Genomic DNA, 16,645 nt, shown 5'->3' with positions numbered 1-16,645 from the left:
GCCCGGTTCAGCCGGCTGGCGGCGGCGCGGGGAGAACCACGCCAGCTCCTCGCGGCCGGGGGACGTGGCAGCCGGGGCGGGGGGGCGGGGGGCCCCATCCAGCCCTGTGACCCCCCCCCCCCCGGCACAGGGATGCACCCGGTACAGGAGCTAGGCACCCACTGGGTGACCCCGGCCAGGGCGAAGGGCAGCGGGTCCGTCTGTCCATCTGATGTCTGTCTCTCCCCCTTGGCTCGTGGTACCGGGTGGGTTTCGTAGGCGTCCCCCCCCTGCGCCCCCTTCCCACCCACGGCTCCCAGCGGATGCTGTAATGGAACAGGCTGGGTTTACGGGGCCAAACCCCCCCCTGGCTCCCGGGACAACGTTTCCCTTTTACAACATGGTTTGGCCGCGACGCGGCATTTTTTCACCCTTAGACTGGAAGCGGCCGCTCGAGAGATCAAAGGGGACACGGGGCACCCGGGGGGGGCGGCGGGGGGGGGGGGGGGCGGGCGTTTGCCAAACCAGCAGCCAAATCCCAACCCCTCTTCCCATCCCGCCTGGATGGGAACCCACCACGGCCGGACGCCGGCACGTCGGGTGGGCGACGCCGTGGCACAGCGCGGGAGGAGGCACCTGAAATGCCGAGACCCCATCATGGGGCTGTCACCCCCACAAAACCTGGGTGCTGCTTACCCATGGGTGTTGCCTGCCGATATGGGTGCTAACTGTCCCTGGATACTGCCTGAGCCTGGGTGCTGCCTGAGCCTGGGTGCTGCCTGTCCCTGGGTGCTGCCTGTCCCTGGGTGCCGGGAGCCATGTCCCCCGCCATGGGGGAAGGCCAGCGGATGCTCCCCTGCGGGCACCGCTGGCGACAGCGCCGGGGCCGGGGGCAGCGCCAGCGGGCAGGATTGTTTTCCACCATCTGGTTGGCTTGGTCGGAGGCAGCTGCGCAGGCAGATGGAAGCAGCTCCTGCAGCCCTGCTGCTATTTCTGGCGTCGGGAAGAAAAAATGGGGCGAAAAAAAAGACAAAAAGCAGCCACGCCGAGGGGCCGGTCGGACAGCCCCCGTTTGCAGCCCCTTATGCTCGCAGCTGCGCCCTGCTCCGTCTTGCCGGATCCCATCCCAGTGCCAGCCGGGACCTCCAGCATTGTGCCATGGGGTGCTCCGGGCACTGGGGGCTGAGGGGGAACGGATGCAGGGGAGAGCCAAAGGGGTGGCCAGGGGCTCCCCCCAATCCTGGGGACACAGAGAAGGAGCGGGGCACACACGCAGGGATGTGCCGGGGTTGCGGGAGGTCCGTGCTGGGTGTCCGGCCCAGCCCTGCATTCCCAAGGGCTGGAAACCCGCCCGGGGTCAGGGGCTGGGCTGGGGGCTGCAGCCAAAATCCTCCTGCTGCTCCCCCCCCGGGTGTGGGACTCTCGGCTCGGGACCTGAAGCCGCGGTCCCCGTCCCGAGGGTCCCGCACCCTGTAGCCCTGGGGACAAGGAGCCCCTTGGTCACGACCCCGGCCCCGAATGCCCCCCGCGCTGGCCAGGGCCGGCCAGACCCACACCCCACCCGTGTGCTGCGGAGCATCATCGGGTACCGAAATAAATCCCCGGCCTCTCCTGGCTTCCAGGCGATGCCGAGCCTCGCAGTCCAGCCCAGGGCTGCTATTACACCGCTGAGCATCCCAGGCTGCCAGCTGGGACGCTTTTGTCTCTAATTCTCGTAATCGTTAGCAGAAACACCGGCACGCGGCTCCGCACAACCCACAGCAGCTCCGGAGCGGGGTACTCGGAGGGGGGAAGCCCCACAGGGACCTCACACCGGACCCGCAGGCTGTGGGATGGAGAACCCAGAGGGATTTTCTGCAACACAACAGCTTTGGGCTCAAAATCGCTCTTTTTTTGCCTTCTCAGCCCCTTGGCACAGGCAATGCTCCTGGCTCAGCTCCGCGACAGGCAGGTGGGAGGCTGGGGCCGGAGCGAGGATCCCCTCGGGTCCCCCACGGCTTTGGGCAAGCGATGGGGTGCGGTGGGTCCCCGCCGTCGGTTTCGGGGTGAGCAAGGTGCGGATGCAACGCTGCCCCGCTCCCCGTTTACACCCAGCGCTGGTGGGTCCATCCAGCTCTGACGATGCCTGGGAGACAGAGACAGGGATGGAAACATCCCGGGAGAGCTCCCAGATGGCAGGACCACGGGATGCAGGCGAGGGGGCACGGCGAGAGCCCGTCTCCTTGCGGGATGCATCCGTGGTGATGAGAAAGGCAGGTTGGGGTGGCCGGTGGGGCCGGGCTCAGCTGCTTCTTGTTACCCCCGGACCCCGGCCAAAAGGGAATAGCAAAGCCGGGAAGGGAAAAAGGAGCTCGGGAGCCGGCAGCTCCCATCCCGCCCCACCAGCAATTAGGGATGGCCGGAGCCCAACGTAAATGAGCAGGACGGTGTGCCGGCGCATCGACACGTCCTTCGGTGCTGCCGGGGCCCCCGCGGCAGGGATGGGGCTGCTGTTTGCTCAGCCCCCTCCGACAGCATCCCCGCTTTGGGGTGCATCCCCAAAAACCCCCACCGGCCCCGCAGGGAGGAGGGAGCCAGGGCACGGGCAGCGGGAAGGAGGTGCCGCCACGCTGCGCCCCACGAGCACGTCCTGGCGCTGGCCCGGAACAAAAGCTGCTCTGAGCAGCAGCCGGGAGCTGGAAAGCGCCTTGGGAAGCTGCTCGCTTTCTTTTTTTTTTTTTTAAATAATGGAAAATATAATGACAGCGCCTAAATTAAAATAATAAAAGAAAGCAGCCAAAAAGCCAACCCAAAATAGGAGAGAAACCCACGTTTTAGGCTGAAAGGGAACAGGCAAGGGATGAAAGGGAAAAGCAGAGGCACTGCACCCGCCCGGGACCCTCCTCTCAGCCCCCCTGAGGGGCTGGGGGGGCCGCGCTGCCCCACCATCTCTCCGGGGCTGAGGCATGGGGTGAGGGCTGAGCGGGGTGCGGAGCATCGCCGCCGCGGCAGGAGCTGCCCCCGGCAGTGTGCCAGCCCCCGGCAGCCGAAAATGTGCCCCCGGGCACCCCCTCCTTGCTGGCTTCGCTCCTTTGCACCACACCCAGCTCTGCTGCTTCAGGGGCCGCATCCTGCCCAGTGCTCCAGCCCCGGGGGGGTGCAGAGGCGTCTCCTCCGTCCCCTGCCCTGAACTGGAGCATCCCTTTGGACCCCGAACCAGAGCATCCCTGGGGACCCCAAAGTGGAGCATCCCCAGGGACCCCAAACCAGAGCATCCCTGAGCATCCCCGGGCATCCGGAGCATCCCCAGGGACCCCAAACTGAAGCATCCCCAGGCATCCCGGGCATCCCCAGGGACCCCAAAGAGCAGCATCCCTGAGGACCCCAAACCAGAGCATCCCCAGGCATCTGGAGCATCCCCGGGCATCCAGCCACAGGGGGGGACACGGGAGGTGCCAGCTCCCCGTCTCTGCCACGATGGCGGGGCCAGGCGGGATCCAGCTGCCGAATTCCAGGCCGTCTGGCCAAGAGATGCTGCTCTGCTCCCGGCGCTCCCTCCGGACAACCTGCCGGAGGAGGAAAACAAACAACAGTCCTTGAACACGGACAAGCCAGGGGCGAGAGACCCCAACCCCTCCCAAAGCAGGGGCACCGGGGGGTATCACTGTGTGTCCCCCAGGAAAGGGGCCGTTGGAAGCTGGGATTTGGGGGAAAACAGTGGGAAGAGGGAGAGGGGCTGCTCGGAGCACTAACACTTGCTTTCCGAAGCGAGCCTGAGCCGGGACGCTGCAGGGACAGCCGAGCTCTACTGCGCCGGGGCGGCTTCGGGGCAGCCCTCGACGATGCACATTCCTCTCCCAGTTGCTTTTTAGATATATTTTTTAAGAGTTGCATCTCAATATCTCGCTGTTCAAAGTGAGCTGGTTCTGGAAAAAACATCCATTCCCATTTTTCAAGCTATTTTTGAAACCTTTGGCCTTCGTTCCTCTTCAGGCTCCAGACCATAAATAATAATAACAACATATTTAAAGCCTTTACGCTGACAGCTCACCGAATCTGCCAGAGCCTTTTAATTCTCCAGATGTTGAAAATCCGACTCAAATACTTGAAGTTGGGTAAATATTTTGTGTGTTTTTAATTTCACAGCCATTGCTTTTTTCTATCACATGAAGCAGCAGAATAAAAATACTAAAAGTGGAACGGCTATTTCTGGAGCTGAGGGGGAGGAAAGGTGAGGCGGTGGCCGCTGTCTCTGCGTGCCAGGATGCGGCCGGAGCATCCCTGGGATTGGGTTGCCTGTGCCAGGGCTCTGTGCCAGGGGTCTCGGCTCCCCGGCACAGTCGCGGTGGCAGGGACAGTGGCACCAGTAGCTGGCTGTGGAAACGCGGTGACTGCAGGACACCCCCCCCGGCCCCCTCGGCCCCCCCAGCCCCGACCTGGCCTGGGCTGCTCCCCGTAGGCACCGCCTTGGCCGGACTCGGATTTATTTGGGTGATCAGCTCCGGTGTGAGGCACGGTGACATCCCCAGCTGCAGTGTGCCACCCCAGTCCTGCAGCCCACACTCTGCATCCCACATCCCGTATCCCATATTCCATATCCCATACCCCACATCCTGCATCCCACATCCCATATCCCATATTCCATATTCCCATATTCCCGTATCCCATATCCCGTGTCCAGCATCCCACATCCCATATCCCATATTCCATATTCCCATATCCTGCATCCCATATCCCATATCTGGCATCCCATATCCCACATCCCATATCCCATATCCTATATTCTGCACCCCATATCCCGCATCCTGTATCCCATATCCTGCATCCTATACCTCACATCCTACAGTCCGCATCCCATATCCACGTCCCACATCCTATATCATGTACCCCATTTCCAAATATTGCATCCCACATCCAATATCCCATATCCCGCATCCCGTGCCCCCCATCTCCTCCCAGCCCCACACCGTGGTAGGGAGAGGACCCGGGAAGGCACCTCTCCCCGTCCCCCCAAGTGCTTGGGGTCCTTCGGGGCTGCGATGGACCGGTCGGCGTCGCCTTTGCTCGGGCGACACCTCCCTGCTAACAAACGCCAGCAGGAAAAGCATTAAAAAACCCCAGGATTTTAGCACAACTCCTGGAAAAAGAGCGTTTCGAATTTCTCCCCAACAGGAGCAGAGCGGGCGCTGGCTTGGCCCCGCTCCCAGCCTCCCAAAAACCAGCCCATGCGGTGCCTGGACCGCGATGCTGCTCCCCAAGGATGGGAGCGGAGGGTTCGCAGCCCTTCCCCACCCTTTAACCCTCCTCCTCCCCTCGCCAGCTCTTCCCCCCCTGCCAAAAACCCTCCCGAATGGCAGCCGAGGAGTGTTCTGGATGGGGACGTCCCGTGACAGCCTGGACCGGTGCGGACATCACGGGGCCAAGCGCTTGCCAGAAGCCAGGGCCGGATCCTGGCCGCGGCAGAGCCGCTTTGCCCAGCCAGAGCCAGGGCAGCCGCACTGGGCAGAACTGGGCTGGGGGGAGGCTGCACTGCAGAAGGGTTTGCAGACTGCTACCATCTACCCCAGTAACCCCACAGCCAGTTACCCCACACCCTGGGTACCCCTGTACCCCAGGTACCCTGTAACTTGGTTACCCCACACTCCAGTTATGCCATACCCAAGGTAGCCCTGAGCCCAGGCACCTCAAACCCCCTTTACTTTATACCCTGGGTACCCCATACCCCGGGTAACCCATACCCCAAGTACCCCATACCCCCATTTCTCCATACCCCAGGTACCCCATACCCTGAGTACCCCAAACCCCTAATTCTCCATACCCCAGGTACCCCATACCTTGAGTACCCTGTACCCCTAATTCTCCATACCCCAGGCACCCCATACCCCGAGTACCCCATACCCCTAATCCCCCATAGCGCAGGCACCCCATGCCCTGAGTACCCCATACCCCATTTACACCCCCCGAGACCCCCCCACCCCATTACCCTTGCCCTGGGGGATGCTCTGCCCCGTCCCCCCCCCTGCTGTGGGCACTGGCCCCACCGGCAGCTCCATGGGGCTGCACGCGTGCCCGCAGCCCCCCAGCTCTGCCCCCCCACTCCCTGGGACGTGGGGCTGGGATCACCCCCTGTAGTGGGGGGGGTGTCCCCCACAGCATCTGCCCGAGCCCTGCCTGTACCAGCCCCGGTGCAGGCAGGGTCACAGCACCAGCCCCGCGAGAGACCCTGGCAGCCCAGCAGCCATTCACCTCCTCCGGGTGCTGCGTGCTTGCGAACCACATGATTTCCTGGGAAGTCCCGCTCTTTGAGAGAAACGAAACTGTTTGATTTTTGAAGCAGATCCCAAGCTCCCTCACGGCCCCGTGTGTTTTTGCCCACACAGGGCAGCGCAGGCAGGATGGAGGGCTGCGGGTCACACCGGCTGCCCCTAGACAAGCGAACTGGGAAGATGTGCGTGGCGTACATTGCCTTGCTCCTCTTGGTGGCCGCCGTGGTGCTGGCGATAGCCCTCCCCATCACGCTCTGCCAGCCGGCCGCGGGCTCCGCGATGGCGGGGAGTTGCTCGGCGGGGCAGGCGCAGCTGAAGGAGGCCCTGGATGTCACCAACCGGTCCCTCGTCGAAGCCCACAGGCAGTGGGACAGCTGCAGGAAGCAGCTGGTAGGTGCTGGGGTGCTACTGGTGGGCGGGGGGGTCGGGACCCCACGGGGAAACCTGCAGCCCCTTACCCCGAACTGGGTGCGTTTGGCTGGTGTGAGGGAGTGCCCGAGCCGGAGCCTCCAGCCCCTTCCCTCTGCCTGTGCTCAGGGTGAGCTGGAGGGGAAAGCCTCGGAGATGGAGCAGGAGCTTGCCAGGATAACCCAGCTGCAAGGTGAGTCCCGGGCAGGGTGGGAGGTGCGGGGGCGTGTGGGCACAGGCAACGGCCCCTGGGCTACCCTGATCCCCGTCCCCTGGGTCACCCTGATCCCCATCCCCTGAGACACCCTGATCCCTGTCCCCTGGGTCACCTTGATCCTTATCCACTGAGACACCTTGATCCCTGTCCCCTCGGTCATCCTGATCCCCATCCGTGTCATCCTGATCCCCGTTGCCTTCGCCACCTTGGTCCCCATCCCCTGGGACACCTTGATCCCTGTCCCCTGGGACACCCTCATCCCCACCCCCTGAGACACCCTGTTCCCCATCCCAGGACACCTTGATCCCCGTCCCCTGGGACACCCTCATCCCCACCCCCTGAGACACCCTGTTCCCCATCCCAGGACACCTTGATCCCTGTCCCCTGGGACACCCTGATCCCTGTCCCCTGGGACACCCTCATCCCCACCCCCTGAGGCACCCTGTTCCCCATCCTGGGACACCTTGAGCCCTGTCCCCTGGGACACCCTGATCCCCGTCCCCTGGGACACCCTCATCCCCATCCCCTGAGACACCCTGTTCCCCATCCCGGGACACCTTGAGCCCCGTCCCCTGGGACACCCTCATCCCTGTCCCCTGGGACACCCTCATCCCCGCCTGCTGTCACCTCCCTGCAGAGGAGACCGCGACACTCAGGGCAGAGGTGGCCCGGCAGCAGAAGCAGCTGGAGGACCTGTGGAGCAGCAGGTGAGCCCCGCGCTCCCCCTCGCCGTCCCCAGCCCCGCGCTCTGTCACCGACTCTCCCTGTCTCCCCCCCCCCCAGGGAGAAGCTGCAGAAAGAGCTCCAGGACATGAGGAGCCAGCACTCAGGTGGCAACGGGCTCCTGGCTGTGTCCCTCAGCCTCCTGGCTCTCCTCCTCTCTGGGATGCTCCTCCTGTGAGCTGGAAGCAGCAGAAACCTGGGCCCCCCTGTTTCCCCGTCCCCCAATGTGGGGCAAGGAGGGACCGGTCCCCATCCAGCCCGGTGGGGTCTGGGGGTGGCAGCAGGCACAGTGCCCGCTGCTGGACCCCGGTGCCCGCTCAGCCCTGCCTCCTGCTCCCCCCTGCCCCAGGACCGCCTACGCTATCCTATAGCTCTCCGCATGCTCTGCTCGCCGAAGTCACCCCCTTCACCATGGGGACATCCCGGGGAGGTGATTCCCCTCCAGCCACGAAGAGCTGTGCCCAGGGTGAGGGAGGGGACCAAGTCACGGGCTGGAGGGGACAGAGACATGGCAGGGCTGCCCTGAGTCGAGGGGTCCACAGGCAGCCCACGGTTAAGTGATTTTTTTAACCAATTTCCAATAAAACCTTGTGAAAAGCCAGCATTTTGTTGCTCCAGCACCTCTTGGGGACCCAGAGCCCTGACCCTACTGCACGGTGGGGGCAAGGGGGTGCTGCAGAAACCCCTCGGGCAGATGGCAGCCTCAGCATCCCCGACACCCACCGGACCCCAACTGCATCCCCGCTTGTCCCTGCAGCTGTGACCCACGGCCAGGCACAGCGGCAGAGCGTCCTCCCACCTCCAGCACAAACAAAGTCTATTCTGGGCTGTGACCTGCAAGAAACCGCAGCCCAAAGCGGTGTTTGGTGAGAAAAACCCACAAGCGGCAATTACGGCAACCCAGGGAGCGACCTGCCCTGGGAATGCTGGCACATCCCGGGTAGCCGCTGCCGGAGTGGGTGAGTGGTCCCGTGTCCCCCTCCGGCATGGATCCCGCGGTGCCCAAGGCCACCCTGAAGGTGCTGGGACTGTGCGCGGCGCTGCTGGTGCTGGTGGCGGCGGTGACGGTCTCGGTGGCGGTGATGGTGTGGCGCTCAGAGGCGATGGAGAAGCTGCGGGGCTGCCAGGAACGGGCGGCCAACGAAAGCTGGGAGCTGGGGAACCGCGTGGCCGAGCTGGAGCGGGAGCGAGCCCGGCTGCAGCGGGCTGCGGCGGCGGGCGCACGGGCGGAGGATGCTCTGCGGCGGGAGCTTGCCCAGGCCCGCGGTGACGGCAAGAAGTTCAATGCCAGCCTGGCATCCTGCCGGGAGCGGGCGGTAGGTGCCGGCAGGGAGGGGGACAAGGGGGTCCTTGGCCACCCGGCTGCATGCACGGGGCGAGCGATGCTGGGGCGGAGAGGGGGGGTTTCTGGGGGACTTCAGTAGCCAAGACCAGGGTGATGCTTCATCCATGGGGGGATTTCGACCAGGCTCCTGGAAAGCCCCAGCACTGATGGGAAGGACGCTGCAGACAAGCAACTCCCGGAAAGCAAAGGCTGGCTGGAAAGATGAGCCGGGAAGGGGGAGAGGCAGCCCCGGGATGGGGGGGACCGGCAGCATGGGTGCATGGCCACCTTCCTGCACGGGACGCCCCAAGAGGGGAGCCCCAGCTGCTCCCGGTCCCTTGGCACAGCCCCGGTCCTGCCGTCCCCCTGCCCGGGTGCCCGCTCCCAGCCGGGGGCAGCTATTCTTAGCCGTGACCAACCGGCTCCATGCACATATAATTACTCCATCCCAAAGCAGCAGCGGAGGCCAGAGCCGGTGCGGAGCTGCCGTTTCTCTCCTCCCAGGTATTTTTAGCTGCGGCCCCGGCTGGGAAAGGGCCTGGCCCCAGCACCATGGCCACAGCCTGGAGGAAGAGCCGGGTCCCACCGCCCCTCCGGGCTCATCCGGCTGAACAATGGCCCGGGGAGGCTGGAAAAGTGCTCTGGCTTCCCGGGGCTGGCGCCGGGAGTGGGGCTGGGCTGTGCAGCCTCTTGGGGACCCGGCTGGGGAGGAGCCCCATCCCCTCCCAGGCACTGGGGATGCCACTCACGGGGCACTTGCGTGGCCTGGGGCTCCTGTGACATCCCTGGTGCGCCAGCATCCTCACCAAGCTCAGGCTGAGCCATCCCTCCAGGGAAGAGGGATTTTCCCCAAAACCATGTCCCTGCCCCTTCAAGAAACATGACAGGGGGGACCTAAGGCCACCAGGAGCATGGGGACAGCTTGGGGACATGGGGCAGCGGTGAGGAGGGGCAGGGCTCCGGCAACAGATGAAGAGATGGGAGGACGCTGCCCACCCCTGTCCCCATGCCGCCGTGTCCCCTCTCCCCAGGCCAGGCTGGAGGCCAATGTGACGGCGCTGGGGGACGAGGTGCTGGCCCTGCGGCGTGAGCGGGCTGAGCTGGCCCGTGGCAAGGCGGCTCTGCAAGGTGAGCTCCGTCCCCCGGGAGCAGCGGCATGGGGGACAGGTCCCCCACCACCCTGCGCAAGGAGCCCACCCGGGGGTCCCCCAGCCGCACGCCCTTTGGGGCCAATGCCCAGCAGGGCAGGCTCGGGTTTGGGGTGTCGGGGTTTGGGGTGCACGGGTGACCCCGCTGTCCCCTTCGTCCCGCAGAGGAGCTGGCGCGGGGTGAGGAGCAGGCGCTGGGGCTGCGGCAGCGGCTGGAGGAGGCAGCGGAGCAGCAGCGAGCACTGCGGGCGCGCGGGGAGCAGTGCAAGGCCCGGCAGAGAGAGCTCGAGGCCACCCTGTAAGGTCCTTGTTCCCCACCATGGGCTGGGCACCCCAGAGCATCCATCCCCCCAAACCAGCCCAGCCCCACACCCCAGCCCCTCCACCATCCTGCCCTGTCCCTCCCTCCCCATGGGGACCCTCCGTCCCCATCATCCCGGGGACAGGGAGACCCCCTCACACGGCTCCGCTCTCCCTGCAGGCGGGACTACGCGGCCGAGGTCGACGCGCTGCGGCGGCGGGCGAGGGACCGAGCGACCGGGCGCAGGTGCCCCCCGTCCCGGTACTTTCTGTGGGTGCTGCCCTGCCTGCACGGCTGGGGGGGTGGGGGGGACACACCCCAGGCATTGGGCTGGGGAGGGGGCTTCGCCGGTGCAGCCAGCCTGGGTGCTCACAGGCACGCTTCCCGGCACGTGCCGTCGTCACCGGTGTCCCCAGGGGAGCAGGACCTGGGGGCCGTGTGGGGACTCACTCCCTGCCCTCCCCTCTTTTGCAGGAAGGGCTGAAGCCCCGCAGCCCCCCGACCCCCTCCCTGCCGGGGGCTGGGGTCCGGGCCCCCCCCCGCCCCGCTGAGCCCATCATTCCCAGTCCCACAGCGCCCCTTAGCACTGGGACCCAGCAGCGGCTCAGCCCCAGCCGTGTCTGACCGGAGCCAGCGCGCCCAGATGAACGATGCTGGTGGTCACCGTGTGTCTTCATCCCACCCTGTGTCCTGATCCCGCCGTCTGTCGTGATGCTGCTGTCTGTCCTGATCCCACCGTGTCCCGATCCCACCACGTGTCCTGATCCTGCTGCCTGTCGTGATGCTGCCGTGTGTCCCGATGCCACCGCCGCAGCAGGATGGCAGGACCGGAGGGGTCGTTCGTCCAGCTTTTGGGCAGAGCTTTAGCTCAACCAAGGGATGGTTTCCCCACCGACTGCTTGGAGCTGCTCTTTAATCAGCTCCGGGGTTTAATCCCACGTTCCCAGCACGCTCCAGAAACTGGGAACACTGGGCCGGCATTTGGGCAATAAAGGCTGCTCTGCTCACTGGGATGTCTCCCCGTGCCACCAGCCCGGCCGTCCCCCTGAGCCCAGCTTGTCCCCCCCTAAGCCCAGCCGTCCCCACAGCCCTGCTCAGGCATCGCACGCACCCCAGGGCTTTAACCGGGCTCTGCCACCACGGTGCCCAGCGGCTGCCGGGGCAGGAGCCAGCTCTGCCGGGGACCCCACAGGCACCCCGGGGGGGGCCCAGCCAGGGATGTGGGGGTCAAGGCGGGGAGGGGGGGACAGGGATCAGCAGCTGCTGCTGTTTTGCAGTCGCTTCCCAGCATCTTTGATCCGCTTTGAAGAAGGTTTCCAGGAAAGTTGCAGATTTTCCTGCCGCCGTGGTATCCTGTGCAGAGGGCAAGCATGCCGCGCGCAGGCATCCGGCCTCCTCCTGCCTGCAATCCCCACGGGAGATTGCCCCCCGTGCCCCCTGCTGCCCCCCAGCTCGGGGGCCGGGGAAGGTGCTGGCAGGCGGCTTTCCAGGTGAAAGTGCCTCTGCGATGCGGCCCCCGGTCGTGTTGGGGCTCCCCGGGCTGTGGAGCCCAGGGTGGGGGGACCAGCCCCATTCCTGCACCCCAAACGCCGTGGTCCCACAGCGGAGACCCCAGCCCCGCAGCAGCTTGGGACAGGGAGGGGAACCGGGCAGAGCCATTCCCATGGTCCGACCTCAACGCAGTGCCAGCCCTTGGCACGGGAAGGATTAATTATAGCCGGGAGGCTAATTGGAAAATGGGACAGAGGCAGGGTCTGCAGTGCCAGGGGGGGCCGGACACCCCGTTGGGATTCCCCGTGACCCTGGGGAGGCTGTGGAGAGCCCTTGGGGTGGGCTACCAGAGGGAGCATCCAACCAGCGAAGCCACCGGCATGCCGGGGTCCCGGGGTCAGGGATCCGGCAGAGCCCCGGCAGTGTCGCCGTGGCGGGGCCGGCGGGGGCCGGGGGGTGACTCACCGTTATTTGCAGCTCAGGAAGGAAACGGCAGTAGCTGAGAATGGATTCAGGACCGACACCATCCCGACCATCGCAGACACTTCCCGGTCCCCAGGGACCGCGGCACAGCCAGAAGGCAGGAAACAGCAAGCGGCTCGGGGTCAGCGCCCGGCGCGGCCCCACACCTCGGCCCCCCCAGCCAGCCCCCCCCCCCACGCTGGGCTGGGCATCCTGCAGAGCTGGAGGGGTCCCGGGCACAGCCAGCCCCTCCACCACAGCCCAGGGCTCTCGCGGGATGGGGACAGGGTGGCGATGGCCATGGCCAGGATCCGAACGTGGTCCAGCTCAGCCCAGACCCGGGGGTGCCGGTCCTGCAGCCCAGACGCCCCGTCTGTGGTCGCCGGCGCTGAGGGTCGGACGGGCAGCATCCCCCCTCCCTCCAGTCCCTGCCATGGTGCTACCCGCACCCGATGAAGCCCATTTTCCCTGCACTGAGGAGCCCCCTCCATGTCCCCCCAGCCTGTCCCCAAGCCAGCCCTCACCCCCAGGCTCCCCCCTCAGCCCGGCACGGGGCCCTGCGGACCCCAGACCTGGAGTGAGGCAGGGTAGACGGCTGCAAACCCGCGGCTCTTTCCATCCGTGCCCGGCTGGGCTGAGCGGCCGTGGCAGTGATGCTGGCATGAGTGGCCATCCTCGCACAGGGCCAGGGCCACCCACGCTCCACGTGCTCGGCCGGGGCTTCCTTGGCAGCCTGGGGACCCGGCGGTGCCGCAGGTGGGCATGGAGAGGTCTGGATTTGCCCCTTGCTCCCCTCCACCAGCTGCTCTCTGCCCAGCAAAGATGTCCCCGGTGGGGGACAGAGACCAGGAGCAACTCCCCAGGCCCCGTGGGAGGATGGTGGCTCTGCGAGGTGACAGCATCCACGGGCACCGCAGCTGCAGGTTCCCACCGGTGGCTTCATCCCACGGCCCCACGTCACCCACCTCAGCCCACTGCCACCCTACCTGCAAGCCAGGGCCTGGCCGCATCCTTCCCCTGCCTGCGAGGTGCAGGAGAGCAGACGTGGAGCATCAGTCCCTGCGTGCCACCGACGTGGTGAGCAGCGAGGTCCAGCGGTGACTCGCGTGCCACTGTCCCACCATGAGGACGTGGTGGCAGGACCAACCCGGGGTGCCCGGTGCAGGCGGTGGGAACCTCCTCCATCACCCCACCAGCGAGCGCCGGCAGCCGCAGCCCACCCTGCCTGCCCCCGGGGACTCATTCCTCGGGCATCCCCGGTGCCCGCTGTGCCGGGGGCTTACTTTGGGGCGAGCGTCAGTCCCGGGGGAGCGCTAGGCCCCGGCACAGGGAGGGGGAGCAGGGTCCCAGGCTTCACCCCCCGTCCGTTAGCAACCGGGAACAATAGTCCTGCCGCAAACAGAAGCTGCGGCGTGATAACCCGGCAGGTCCGAGGCATCCGGAGAGGCAGGAAGGAGCCCAGCAGAAGGAAATATTAAATAGAGCAATATAAACACGGCGGCGGGAGCGAGCTCCGCCCCGGCGCGGCCCCGTTGAAAGGGGCTGCCGCGGGGTGGGGTGCGCAGAGCATCGGCGGGATGGAGAAGAGCAGCTACGCCATGGCCAAGTTTGGTCTGGAAGCCAAGGAGGCGATGCCCAAGCGGGACTGTGGTTTTTACGTGAAGTACATCTTCCTCTTCACCTCCCTCATTCAGTTCCTCATCATCCTGGGGCTGGTGCTGTTCATGGTGTACGGCAACGCGCAGGCGGGCACCGACACGCACCTCCGGCTGCTGGAGGAGCAGCTGCAGGATCGCTACAACAAGATCATCACCCTCAGCGGGAGGAACATCAACCTGACACGCACTCTCAACGCCACCCTCAAGGAGAAGCAAGGGCTGCAGGTCCTCGCCCAGAAGGTCCAACGGGACCTGGATAAGTGCAATAGCACCCAGGGTCTCAACCCCATCCCCAAGGTGAGCTCCCTTCCCTGGGGAGGGAAGGTAAACCCCCCCTGGGTACTGGGGGCAGTGACCCACCCATGGGTGCTGGGGGCTGCAAGGAGCCAGGACCTCGCTTCAGCCCCGCAGGCTCCAGCAGGGATGGATCAGAGGGTGCTGGGGGGGGGTGGGGTGTACAGAGCCTGCCGGTGACGCCGATGTGCCCCCCCACCCCGGCCCCAGCTCCGGGGGCGGCTCTCAGCCCTGGCATCCTGGAGGCAGCCGCTGGCCGAGGGGGTTCCAGTCTCGCAGCCCCCCTCCTCATCCTCCCCAGCCCCCTCCCCTCGCCAGCCCCCAGCACTCTCACCACCACCCAGGGGGAGCGAGGCGATGCCGGGGGGGTCCTTGCAGGATGCTCTGACACCCCCCCTCCTCTTCCTCCCCCCACCTCAGCTCCAGGAGATGATGAAGATCATCTTCTATCAGAAGACGAAGCTGGACGAGTGCCACATGACCATCAGCCTCATCAATGCCAGTTGCAGCGGTAAGGGACCCCCCCCTCCCGGCTGCCCCCCACCCTGGGCACCCCCCTCCCAGCCCCCTGGGGACCCCCAGCACCCCTCGGAGACCCACTGTAGTCTGTGCAGGGGGTGCACCCCCTCCCCGGGCCAAGCAGGGGTGTCACCCCGAGATGTGGGGTGGGAGTTGGGGCGAAGGGGGGGGGCAAACCATGCACCCCAACCACGTGCCCTCCCTGCCCCTGCAGCCGACAAGGCAATGCTGCGGAGCCAGCTAGACCAGACAACCCTGGCCAAGAAGGAGCTGGAGGAAAACTGCCGCAAAGCGGGTGCCACGCTGACCAAAGCCACCCAGGAGCAGGAGAGCTGCCAGCGGGACCTGCTCACCACCAGGACCATCTGCGAGTCCACCAAAACCAACCTGGACCTGCTGAAGCACGAGTGCAGTTCCTTGAGGTCCGCCATGAGCTACTCCTTCCAGCGCATCAAGGACATGCTCAGCCCGTACAGCTGCAGCACCGTCAACGAGCAGCTCAACTGGTTGACGCAGCGGACGGAGGGGCTTTTCCTCTGGCAGCAGGAACGGGAGACCAAATACGTGGGGAAAAGCGTCTGCGACATGAACCTGCGCCAGTGTCACATCAACTGCTCCGGGGAGAGGCAGGAGTTGGAGAAGCGGCTGCAGGAGATGGAGAAACAGGTCAAGGGAGGCCAGGAGGAGAAGAAGCAGCTGCTGGTGGAGAAGGAGCAGCTCAGCAAGGAGCTGGATGAGAAGAGCAAAGCCGCCGCGCAGGCTGGGTACTTCAAGGAGCAGCTCAACATCTGCATGGGCTCCAAGGTGAGGGAGCTGCCGGGGCACGGGGACGTCCCCGGGCACCCTCCGCGGCCGCACCGGGAGCACACGAGGCTGGGCATGTACATCTTTCTTTTGCACATGCGTCTTTCTTTTGCACATGCACTTCTACACACGCGCTTTTGCACGTGCATTTTCTTTCACACACGCACCTTTCTTTTGCAAACACACTTCTGCACACGAGTTTCTGCATGGCCGCAAGCGCACCCCGGACAGGGACAAGCAGCTGCAGCACCCGCAGGCCCCCTTTGCCCAGAGGTGCCGTGCCAAGCGGGGCAGCGGTGCTGGCACCGACCGCCACCGCCTGCTCTCCTCCGCAGATGGACGCCTTCTTCGACATCACGGGCTCACGGGTGCCGGGGAGCGGCGGGCGGCTGGGACCCTTCGCCAGCACGGGCTCCTACGTGGATGCTCTGAGGAACCAGGGTATCTTCGGGCACATGGGTGAGTCCTGGGGCTGGGGGAACTCACTGTGGGACCGGCCCCCCCCATCACGCTGGGGGCCACTGTCCCCCCCGGCGCCCAACCCGGCTCAGGCCCCGCTGCTCCGTCCCACCAGGCAAAATCAACGTGGAGGAGATCCAGCGGGCAGTGCAGAAGATCGTGGAGCAGTACACATCCACCCTGAAGAACCCCAGGTGAGGGGGGGCCAGCACGGGAGCCCGCCGGGCTCCGGGGGGGAAGGGGGCTGGGGGCACCGGGGGCGAGCGGTGCCGGGGGCCTGATCCTGCCCTCTCCGCAGCGGCTAACAGCCGAGCAGCACATGGAAAACAGCGGCGAGCGGTTCGAGGACGAGCCCAGGAGGTGCTTCCCGCGGCACAGACGGCAAACCCCAACCGGGAGCGAGCGGCCGGCACCACCGCCATCCTCCCCCTGCCCGGGGGGGGGCCACCAGCATGGCGGGAGCCAGGGCCACCCTCCCCTGTCCCCTTCCCTGAGCTCCCGGGCTCGTCCCCTCCTGCACGCTCACCTCCCCTGCGCATGTACCCGTACGCTTGGAGACGGGGCGGTTGGCAGCTGTAAATACAGCCGGCCCTGAGCACCGACACAGCTCGCC

At 65.8% G+C, this 16,645-nt stretch overlaps 2 protein-coding genes across 2 annotated transcripts; both read left to right on the top strand.

Annotated features, from left to right (window-relative positions):
- The first annotated feature begins 8,558 nt into the window (after nt 1-8,558).
- LOC127025694 (coiled-coil domain-containing protein 194-like) lies at nt 8,559-10,346 on the top strand. Its single transcript, XM_050910780.1, has 3 exons — nt 8,559-8,888; nt 9,928-10,024; nt 10,210-10,346. The coding sequence occupies exons 1-3, from the start codon at nt 8,559-8,561 to the stop codon at nt 10,344-10,346; spliced, it is 564 nt and encodes a 187-aa protein (XP_050766737.1).
- A 3,529-nt stretch (nt 10,347-13,875) lies between these two features.
- On the top strand, nt 13,876-16,630 carry PLVAP (plasmalemma vesicle associated protein). The gene is made up of 6 exons (XM_050910403.1): nt 13,876-14,253; nt 14,671-14,761; nt 14,984-15,573; nt 15,909-16,032; nt 16,148-16,226; nt 16,331-16,630. Exons 1-6 carry the CDS (start codon nt 13,876-13,878, stop codon nt 16,335-16,337), a joined length of 1,269 nt encoding a protein of 422 aa, XP_050766360.1. The 3' UTR covers nt 16,338-16,630.
- Nucleotides 16,631-16,645: the final 15 nt, after the last annotated feature.

The sequence above is a fragment of the Gymnogyps californianus genome, chromosome 24 (assembly GCF_018139145.2).
Source record: "Gymnogyps californianus isolate 813 chromosome 24, ASM1813914v2, whole genome shotgun sequence".
Classification (NCBI taxonomy): Eukaryota; Metazoa; Chordata; class Aves; order Accipitriformes; family Cathartidae; genus Gymnogyps; species Gymnogyps californianus.
This window is presented reverse-complemented; position numbering and strand designations above follow the sequence as displayed.

Bases quoted from the DNA above. Each gene is read 5' to 3' on its own strand.
- LOC127025694 (XM_050910780.1), top strand. From the start codon at position 8,559: ATGGATCCCGCGGTGCCCAAGGCCACCCTGAAGGTGCTGGGACTGTGC. The intron at 8,889-9,927 runs GTAGGTGCCGGC...CCCTCTCCCCAG, and splicing joins CATCCTGCCGGGAGCGGGCG to GCCAGGCTGGAGGCCAATGT. The intron at 10,025-10,209 runs GTGAGCTCCGTC...TTCGTCCCGCAG, and splicing joins TGGCAAGGCGGCTCTGCAAG to AGGAGCTGGCGCGGGGTGAG.
- PLVAP (XM_050910403.1), top strand. From the start codon at position 13,876: ATGGAGAAGAGCAGCTACGCCATGGCCAAGTTTGGTCTGGAAGCCAAG. The intron at 14,254-14,670 runs GTGAGCTCCCTT...CCCCCACCTCAG, and splicing joins GTCTCAACCCCATCCCCAAG to CTCCAGGAGATGATGAAGAT. The intron at 16,033-16,147 runs GTGAGTCCTGGG...CCGTCCCACCAG, and splicing joins GGGTATCTTCGGGCACATGG to GCAAAATCAACGTGGAGGAG.